This window comes from Scatophagus argus, chromosome 16, assembly GCF_020382885.2.
Source record: "Scatophagus argus isolate fScaArg1 chromosome 16, fScaArg1.pri, whole genome shotgun sequence".
Lineage (NCBI taxonomy): Eukaryota > Metazoa > Chordata > Actinopteri > Scatophagidae > Scatophagus > Scatophagus argus.
In genome coordinates, this window is record NC_058508.1 from 9,507,987 (window position 1) to 9,517,899 (window position 9,913).

General features: G+C 41.2%; 3 protein-coding genes across 3 annotated transcripts; all 3 read left to right on the forward strand.

The window, feature by feature from the left end:
• The first annotated feature begins 245 nt into the window (after positions 1 to 245).
• ppp1r27a (protein phosphatase 1, regulatory subunit 27a) lies at positions 246 to 3,007 on the forward strand. The gene is made up of 3 exons (XM_046416513.1): positions 246 to 1,029; positions 1,232 to 1,382; positions 1,986 to 3,007. Exons 1-3 carry the CDS (start codon positions 588 to 590, stop codon positions 2,104 to 2,106), a joined length of 714 nt encoding a protein of 237 aa, XP_046272469.1. The 5' UTR covers positions 246 to 587; the 3' UTR covers positions 2,107 to 3,007.
• A 522-nt stretch (positions 3,008 to 3,529) lies between these two features.
• On the forward strand, positions 3,530 to 6,016 carry mcrip1 (MAPK regulated corepressor interacting protein 1). Its single transcript, XM_046416371.1, has 5 exons — positions 3,530 to 3,630; positions 4,366 to 4,459; positions 4,657 to 4,775; positions 5,044 to 5,148; positions 5,249 to 6,016. The coding sequence occupies exons 2-5, from the start codon at positions 4,452 to 4,454 to the stop codon at positions 5,311 to 5,313; spliced, it is 297 nt and encodes a 98-aa protein (XP_046272327.1). The 5' UTR covers positions 3,530 to 3,630; positions 4,366 to 4,451; the 3' UTR covers positions 5,314 to 6,016.
• Positions 6,017 to 6,645: 629 nt separating this feature from the next.
• On the forward strand, positions 6,646 to 9,802 carry alyref (Aly/REF export factor). The gene is made up of 6 exons (XM_046416368.1): positions 6,646 to 7,011; positions 8,428 to 8,586; positions 8,712 to 8,859; positions 9,050 to 9,113; positions 9,215 to 9,398; positions 9,487 to 9,802. The coding sequence occupies exons 1-6, from the start codon at positions 6,772 to 6,774 to the stop codon at positions 9,499 to 9,501; spliced, it is 810 nt and encodes a 269-aa protein (XP_046272324.1). The 5' UTR covers positions 6,646 to 6,771; the 3' UTR covers positions 9,502 to 9,802.
• The last annotated feature ends 111 nt before the right edge of the window (positions 9,803 to 9,913 follow it).

The following is a 9,913-nucleotide window of genomic DNA, read 5'->3' on the forward strand; positions in this document are numbered from 1 at the left end:
TCTCTCTCTCATATGTAAAACAGATAATAATCAGAGTCGCTTGGATGTTTATTTGGGGTGATGTATGTCTCAAGGAAGACTCAGAGGGAACATTTTGGTTGTCAACATTTTTATGATCTCAGGGTGGGTGCAGTATGAGTGAGCATGTGACTGTTCAAGAGGAGGAGCCGGGCAAGGGCCACTCATTTCTGAGCTGAAGTCACTGGATCTTAGGCCCTAAAATAGATCCAGAGAGGGTATATAAGGGCTCCTCTCCCACTTGCCCCATCGGACGACGTTTTTGTACAACGGCAAACATACTGTGCAAAACCAGTTTCAAATTCAGATGGGGGAGATCCACGGCAGGCAAGAAAAAGAGGACTGTAAAAGCTAAAAGCAGGGGACTGACGCAAAGGATCTGAGAAGTATTTGTATTCGACGGTAACAGCAGGAGGTATTCCAGCAACTGAAAGGATAATACACAAGCGAGGAGAGGGAAAAGGACCAGAACACGGGATACTGCTCAGACTGGTGTGTTCTTGTGGATTTCTCACTTCACTCCTCCTGGGCTGACAGTGAAGGGGGAGGCAGAGCTGCAAACTGCAGGGATGAAGTACAACTACCATGTACCAGTGTCAACGTACACGCGCAGTTCACAGTACACACCAACATACCACACACCTACCTATTACACCCCCTCACATTATACACCAACGCACTACACATCTTCATATACTTCTACAACAAAGTATACCCCGACTCAGTACAGCACAACACATTACACCCCATCACATTCACATTACACGTCCTCTTACAAGGCTACTTCAACATATATCCCTTCATACAGCAAAAGTTCACGGTACAGTTCATCACAGCACACGCAAGCACAAGACCTTCCTGCGCCTGTAATACCTGTCACACCTGCAAAGAGGACTGTGCACTTCCCCAATGACATCATCTTCCAGGATATTGTAAGACGAGGAGATCTGGAGCAAATCGGTCGTTTCATGAGAGCGAGGAAGGTTCGTGTCGATACACTCTTCCACTCAGGTGAGCAAAGTCTCCACAGCTTTTGCATTTTTTTGTCCAGAAATGTTTGCAACAAGGATTCATAACTTTAAACTTTGACGTTTGATTTGAAATGAGAAATTTAAATTGTGTCAGCCAGTGAGGAGCAAGGCTTCAAAACTGTTTAGCTGTTAATGCCTGGCATGAGCGCTGCTGCAGAGGTCTGATGTAGTCTTATGTGCAGGTATGGCAGCACTACATGAAGCTGTGCTGACAGGAAATCTGGAGGTAGTGAAGTTGCTGGTAAAATATGGCGCCGATGTTCATCAGAGAGACGAAGATGGCTGGACGCCACTTCACATGGCCTGCAGTGATGGCTACCCAGAAATTGCCAGGTGACACAATTTTAGTCTTGACTGATCATGCTTGCTTTTTAGAATCACAAAATGAGTAATTTTGCTACAAAACAAAAAATATGTCTTTCATTCTTTCAATTGATAGAAACTGGGGGGATGTGAAATAGAAATTTTCCTCATTTTCTATGAAATATCCAAACTTCAAATCCCTCAAAGAAAAAGAAGAGGTCACCTACTTACAATGACCTTTGAAAAGACAAACTATCTGGATATGACACTAACGGTTTGGCTTCAAACACTCAACATAACATAAAACTGCTGCATAATTCCACAATCACAATACACAAACATGACATTTAACATTTATTAGAAGAGAGGGAAAACACAGGATAGCAGAGAATTTACAATGTCAAAATATTAGTGGGGATGTTTTGTGTTTAATTAAATCCATAAGTAGAAATGAACTGATGTACAAAACACAAAGCTGAACCAATACTGCTGAATTTTGGCATTTCCCCTTATTCTGAAGTTGAGGCAATGGGGAAAAAAAAGAAAATCAAGCATAGTAATGATAAACTACATCATGTTTCTTTATGCCTGAAAACTTCAATTTAACAATGTGTTGCTCCATTCCTCACTCAGGTATCTTTTGTCAGTGGGAGCCAGCACAGAGGCAGAAAACGAAAGTGGAGAGAAGCCTGCAGACCTCATTGATCCAGACTGCAAAGAGCTGGTCAAACTGTTTGAGGCAGGCTGTGTGTGATGGGGCACCAAATGGATCCCTGAGAGAAAACAGAAAGCTGAGCACTAAGAAAAGAAAAGAATAAAAAATGAAACAGATTTAACTGTGTACAATACCAAACAAACTTGTAACAGAGTGGATGAACACAGCCAGAGCTAGGGCCATGTCACTAATCCTGTAGTATGGTAAAATGGTGGTTCTCTTTTTCAAAAGTGCAGCACAAATCGCTATGAGATTATTATTGTTTTAATTATAACCTTAAAGCAGTACTCAACTGAGCTGTATGTTTTCTTTCTGGTTGTTTTTATTTTATTTTACTTTATTTTGTGCATTTGGGTATTTGTCATACTGCCAGTTTCTATACTGCAAATTTTAATCCTCTTTTATTCCCCTGTCTTCACTCTCCGCCCACTCTGATGTAATACAATACCAACAATGTGTCACTGAATCAATATGCCATTTTCACTTGTTGTGTGTGGCCCATTTCTGAAGAAATTAGGTAAGATGAATGTCTGTCTTCATGGTTTAAGTATTTTTATTTTGTGTTAGTGTTAAACAATCACTTTTATAAGTGGCTGGTTGCACTCTGCAGACTGTATGTTTAGAAAAAAATTGAACTGATTATAATATATATTTACAACACAGACTTTAGCTGAAATGTTGGTGTTTTATCTATCCTCACTGCTGGGCAGAAAGAGGATCAGCCAAATTAATAATTGATACTTCACTGATGGTCAGTAATCAAAAAAACATTAAGTTTATGGTATACAAGCACTTCTACTGCCACGGTACAGTTCCTTTATATATTGCTATAGTTTTTTGTTGTAGGAATGCAAATGTCAGCAATGAAAGTCTTATACTTTTCTCTTCAACAATTATTTTTGTATGTTTTCAGAAATAAAGAGACCTTTTATAAATATGACTGAGTTGCTGCTGTGTCGTCTGTTCAAGAAAATTTTAAATTAAAAGAACTGGAGCAAACACACCTACATTTTCACCACCATCATTTGATGCATTTCATCCACTGTCTCAGCATAAAACCTGTTACAAGACTAGCTAAAATAAAATTTTATGCGGTTTTGCTGCTCCTGCTGAAGCTTTAGACTTGTGACAGTCACTAAATTGGAAAAAATTATTATAGAACATATCCTGGCATGAATGTAAAATGGAAATACAGGGGCAGTTATGAAAAATATAACTGTAACGTTGTATTTTTATGAAATAAGACGCAACATATTTTTAAAGAAAGCGGTGGGAGAGTCTATGTAAACGAGGCAATGTAAACCAATAAGCATACATATAAGCTTTCTCTTTTTTGAAGAAACTATTGTACTACTATTGGCGTCGTTATTGTTGGCTGTATATTCACATGGTGCATGATATATAACGTCAATATTTACTTCTGTGAGGACCATAGATGTTGAGCGCTTTCACTTCCGTGTCTTTTCCCGGAAATGATTGGTTGGCATTGGCAACGTTTTAGCCAAGTCTGACGGCGTACACAGTCTCTGAATAAAGAAATCGAAAGGAAGGGCCAGAAAAAAGGTTTGTTGAGTGTCTTAGCAATGTGTACTTTACTGGTCATCTTGAAACATTTATAACTGTTCTAATGTCTTTCTAATAAATTTTAAGGACCAATAACGCCTGCAAAATATTAGCTGATTGAAGCTAACGTCACGACAGGACAATGTAACTCAACTAGCGAGCTAGCAGGCTAAAGTTAGCTGAAATTATTGTGTCAGCAAATCTATAGTTAGCTGTCCCACAGGACATAGCTATAGGGGGACACGAATCAGATTCAAGCAGAAGCAATTGTAGAACTAATACACATTCTTACTGGTGTGAAATTTACCAGTGCTTAACTTACTGGCTTTGGTTCTGTAGCCTGCTGCTAACACTATTGAAACCACTGAATTAAAAACGTAAACAATAGCCCCTTGGCTAGCTAACGTCAATATTTGTTCATGTAGTCGAGACACAGGGCGTACTTTCGGGATAGAGAACAGTGGTTAACGCTAGCGATTATGAGTTAACAAAACTCGTATTGCCCCTAATGTTACATTAATCATCAGAACTCTTCAGATAGTAGCGCTGCAGTTTATTGTAAGTGAATAGCAAGTAGCTTTAAAACTTTACTGTGTGATCTAACTTACAATGTCAATAGTTAACCGTTTCTAATAGGTAGCTTTGGTTTACAGGTAGGTCTGTGTTGTGCCATTTAGAAAATAACTTCTTAGATCGAATGTGGGTGCTATTGTTGTCACTGTTGTTTACCGATAGAATTCAGCTGAGGACTTCTGATCCTTTGTGTTCTTCAAATCCACTCACCACAGAGGAGCGAAGAGCGAGTGCAGACTGCAAACAGAATGACCAGGTCTGTAACAAGTTATTCAATTTAGTGCTAATCCGCAAATACAAAAGGGTCAATTGAAAACATTGGTGGTGTTCTACTAGGTATGTGCTGCTTTGGGCTTGAGACACAGAAGTATTGTATGTGACATTTAGGCTACAGTAAACAGTGATTAAAAGACTTGAATGTCTGCTCATTTTGCTGTTTTCATGTTTGTGAAGCTCATCTGCTCCCAGGATGGTGAACAGTTACAAGCGGACTTCAAGCCCTCGGTCCCCGACTAATAGTGGGGAGCTTTTCACCCCAGCACATGAGGAAAATGTGCGCTTTATACACGATAGTAAGTACTGTTGCTTACATTGACATCTGTTTTCCTTCAGAATGATATAACCATTTTATTTTGGTAATGATCAGAATAATCAACCTCTGAGAACTGAACATTTCTATAACTTGGATGCAGCAAGACTGAACACTATATTGGTCTCTCCTTCATTAATTTGAACTTATTTACTTTTAGTCTACCTTGTCATGCAGTGCTAACAGATGTACAACATGAAATAAGATTTTCTAAATGTAACACAAGCATGGGTGCCCTTACGCTTTCACAGCCTGGCAGTGTGTGCTCAGAGACATCAGATCAACACAAAATAGTGAACGTAATGACCGTGGACCACAGGAGTATGTGGAGAAGAACCCAAATCCTAACCTACATTGTAAGTTACATTGTAACTTAATAGTGAAGTGGGCTACATTTCGGGCTTACATTACACAAGTAAAGGCTAGTTAACAACTTGTTTCTGTCTGGTCTTGCAGCTTTCACACCAGTGGACCTGAGTGACCTCAAGAAACGCAGCACACAGGACTCCAAAAAGTCCTAGTCTTTCTCATGATGGTCCGGTCGCTTTTTTCCACCCATTATCCTCGAGAACTTTTCCTCCATCAGCCAAGTCAGCCCTGTTGGCCCTTCTAGCACAGAATGCCATTTCTGCCTCATTTCTGATCTCTGGACCATAGCAGCCCCCCATCTTGCTCTTTACCCTTTACAAGTAAGAAGAAAAGAAGTGGGATTTCGGAGGAGCACAAATTCTCCTGTGTCCTGGTTCATGTTTTTCAAGTCAGAAAATCTTCATATGTAGATTCTTTATGTGGATGGGACTGATGCAAACTTTTATTAAAAATTCCTGACATCTGATGCAGAGGTACAAACTGTTGACACTCTCCACAGGACACAAAAGACTGCAGTCTTAAATACAAACCCTTTTTCTTCACTACTGCTACTTATATGACTTTGGAAGAAAATGCAAAAGGGCTGGCTTCTAATTTTTTTTTTTTTTTCTTGTTTTGTTTTGGAAGATAGTTTGATCAGTAAAATGTAGAGGTAATGTAAGGGTCACATTGGATACGCAGTTTATGGGCAAGTTTTGGAAGCCAAATCTATGTAGAAGGCCAACATTTTATTACAATTTTTTTTGTCCTCAAATGGACTTAACGAAGTAGAGACCTCCCCGAATATGCTGTCCTTGGATAACTCCCATCCCCTAAGCCTTGAAACAAAATGTTGAATAAAGGACTTTTACAGAACTCCTGCTCGTATTGATCCTACATGAATATGAACATGGTGAAGGGACGTACAGTGAAACATACCCTGAATTTTACACCGGAGGGAATTTCATAAAGCCAGATAATTGGAATAATCTATGCTATGTCCTGGCTGTGCTAGTTTTATAGCTGTGAACAATGATTACCTTCATAATCAATTGCTCCAACACTTACCAAATACTGTGTTTATACTAATACTGTTTTGTCTAGCTGGAAATTTAGTGTGATTCTATAGACTAACAAGAAATTGGCAAATATTCATATTTAAGAGGCTGGGAACAAATTTTAAAATGGCTTCTAAGAATAATTGATGATCAAAATAGTTTCTGATTATTTTTCAATTGATTAATTGACAAATTAATTTAAACTATCGAATTAATTAAATTCAGTTCTAGCTTTAACTGCATCAATGACTAGAGTCTGTGCAGGAAAACTTAAAACTATTACTGAGTTATTGAGGAACAAGATGACAGCTGTGACGACAGCATGTTTTGTGTTACAGCTGAATTGTTACAGCCAATGACTCACGTTTCTTGGACACGCATATTACGCGATGACGTCACGTGTACGTGCAGGACGCAACGAAGCGGTGTGTCTACATACGGCGATTGTTTGCTCATTGTGTTTCTCGGTTCAGAGAGCGTCGAGCTGTGCAAGGAGAAAGTGAGGGACCAATCAAGGCTAGGGTGTATTTTTTTTATACTTTGTTGACAGTTTAGCACTATTGGGGCAGCATAATGACCGACAAAATGGATATGTCTCTAGACGACATTATCAAGCAGAACAGGCAGCAGAGAGGTGGAGGCCGGGGAGGAAGAGGTCGGGGCCGCGGAGGCTCAGGCGGTGGCCGAGGAGGAGGCGCGGGGCGTCTTGGAGTCAGCGGTGGAGGATTTGGAGGCCGAGGCGGCGGTTCCGGCCCTATGAGGAACCGTCAGAACCTGAACCGCGGTAGAGGCAGACCAACGCCTTACAGCAGGGTATGAGAAAATTAGAGGAATGGGCAGAAAAAGGAAAAACCTTCGGCAAACCAGAAAATGCCTGGGTAACATCCTTCTATTCTCCAGTATGCTTGCTAGCTAACCATCTAGCCATTTTGCTAGTCAAGCTAATAAAATGATTGCTATAACCGCCGAGGGTCCCTCATATCAGAGCTCTGTGGTTTGCGGTTATGCATTAAAGGAAGTTGTATGCATAGTGTGTCCCTTCTCCCACAACTCATATGTGTTACATCGGTTTCAAGAAGAGGCCTTTTGGAGAGCAAATATGCTAGCCATATTGGCTAACTAGCTAAAGTTGGATCGCGAAGGCCTCGACAGCGCCATTTTGAATCCAGCATCTTAAATTAGCGCTAGTCGCTCACGGTCAGTAACAGTGCTTTCCACTCCAAGTGTCAAAATGAAGGTGAGAGGAAACCACTTCATCGAGAAAATTCACCCGAAAATGATTTTTTTCCACCGCTTCTGGGAGCATAGTATCTCGGTGCAGCGACCAGGCGGCCTTTTGTTCAGGAGTGGCTGGCGGGTTTCACAACAAGGCCTGTTTGGTGGCTTTTCAACCATTGTGGCTGTTACTTGTGGATGGATCAGTGGACTTCAATCCCTGCGATAGCGTTCATATAAGTCGTCACTCTTTAAGTGTGAATACGTGTTTATACGAGCTTAACAAAGCCACTATCAAAATGGCGTGGTTTCAAAATGGACGCTCGAATAATCCACGCTTGCATAGAGGGGGTAGTTGGCCCTAGTTGTTTTTCCGACCCACCTCATCTTATGGACAATTTTCCTTCATGAAAGCCCCTTCGTGGCTTGGTAAAGAACTTTTGGGCGGGCCGGGAAACTTGGTGCAACGCTGGAGGCAACGCTGCTTCAGATGGCGACCCCCCTGTGTACCCGAGGATCAGATCTGGAGAGCCTTTGGTGGAGGCGCAGATGGCAAGAGAACAAGGGGCTATATTTCTAGCTAGTTGGGGAGGGCAAGTTGATTGAGGGGTTAGTATAGAGATTGTGGGTGGGTTTGACATAATAAACTGCTCAATTTTGACTTGTCTGTTCTCAGTACATTAATATATATATTATAGTCTCAGTATATGCTATTAGACCTTATGTTTGAAATTATATAGTTTGAATGAATATGGAGGTCATTTACCACACATCCCCTTGCTGTTGTAGTTAAGTTCTTTGTCTTGTGTATGTCCTCCTGTCTGAACTGATTCACTTGCTTGTAGTGATGGGGTGGGCAGGGAACATTGGGGGACCCTCTTGGGGGAGTTGAGCACCCTGGCCCTGTTGGAAGTGGAGCCTCTGCTTGCCCCAACACCCAGCCGTGTGGACTGTGATTGACAGAGGCAGGGGGATCCTGAAGTCAGCAGGTGCGTTCTCTTTCGTCTGTTGCAGCCTAAACAGCTTCCAGATAAGTGGCAGCACGACATGTTTGACAACGGCTTCAGCGGCTTCAATGGTGCTGCTGGGGGTGGCGGAGGAGCTGGTGTGGAAACTGGAGGGAAGCTCCTTGTCTCCAATCTCGACTTTGGGGTCTCAGATGCAGACATTCAGGTATTTGAATTTTCACCTTTTACAGGTGTTGTTTTTGTCAGTGGAACATGTTTGTTGAATTGGTGTGCTACATGGTGCAGGTCGAAAGCATAGATTGTAAGGGTTGGCCTTTTTTCTTTTCCCAGGAACTCTTTGCTGAATTTGGGACCCTAAAAAAGGCTGCAGTTCATTATGACCGGTCAGGAAGGAGCCTGGGAACCGCAGATGTCCACTTTGAAAGGAGGGCAGATGCCCTTAAGGCCATGAAACAGTACAATGGCATCCCACTTGATGGTATGCCTCTAGCTCAAATTTTAAATAACACGTCATTGCTTCCATTATTCACCTTTTTATGTGATTATCATTATTATATTTGATTACTTCATAAAACACTGAAATTACCTGACTAATGTTTCAAAACCACTGCTGTGTCTGATTCATGAGGTTTATTAATGTTTATTATGTTCTATCTTTTTTTCATCAGGGCGCCCTATGAACATACAGCTCGTCACATCACAGATTGACACACAGAGGCGACCTATGCAGGGGTGAGTTTAGGGGGTTTTTGTTTTGTTTTGTTTTTCCACCTCCCCAAGAAACTTAATTTGCAAGCCTTGCAGACTTCTAATTGTATGGGTGTTCTTTTCAGTCTTAACAGAGGTGGCGGGGGTATGAACAGAAATCGTGGAGGTGGCTTCGGAGGCATGCAGAAAGGACGTGGCGGACGTGGTGCAGGCGGGTCCAGAGGAAGGGGTCGAGGTGGACGAGGAGGCGGCAAGCAGCAGCTTTCAGCAGAGGAACTAGATGCCCAGTTAGATGCCTACAATGCTAGGGTGTGTTCAGTTGTCAAAGCAGTACCTATGATCAGTTCACATTTTATTTTTGCAGGTGTCTAATTTAATCTGTTTTTTATTTCTCCAGATGGACACCAGCTAAGGAACGAAGGTCCTCAGTTCTCCCTTCCTCTCTGCATAGAAGGGTGGTTCTTAGACATTTGCAGAATATTTTACACTTGGTTGTCTTCTAAAGTAATGGAAATTATTGTACCGACCTCTTCTTTTAAATGCTCCGAAGTGTTTTTTACCAGTATTTTTATTTTTGTTTTTTGTTTTTTTCCCCTTTTTCTGATGAAAGTGGTTTTGGCTGTAGGTAAATGTGAATTGGGATTTCCCAGTTCTTTCTTCTACCCTGTAGTTAATGGAACTTGTAATAAAACCTGCAGTGCATATTAACCAAATTCTGGCTCTGTACTTCTATTTCCTTAATCTGCTTGACCATCCATAAAATGCATTTTTATTATTTTTTTTATTTTTTACAAGTCTTTAAAGATCATGGTTTTGTGCTGAAA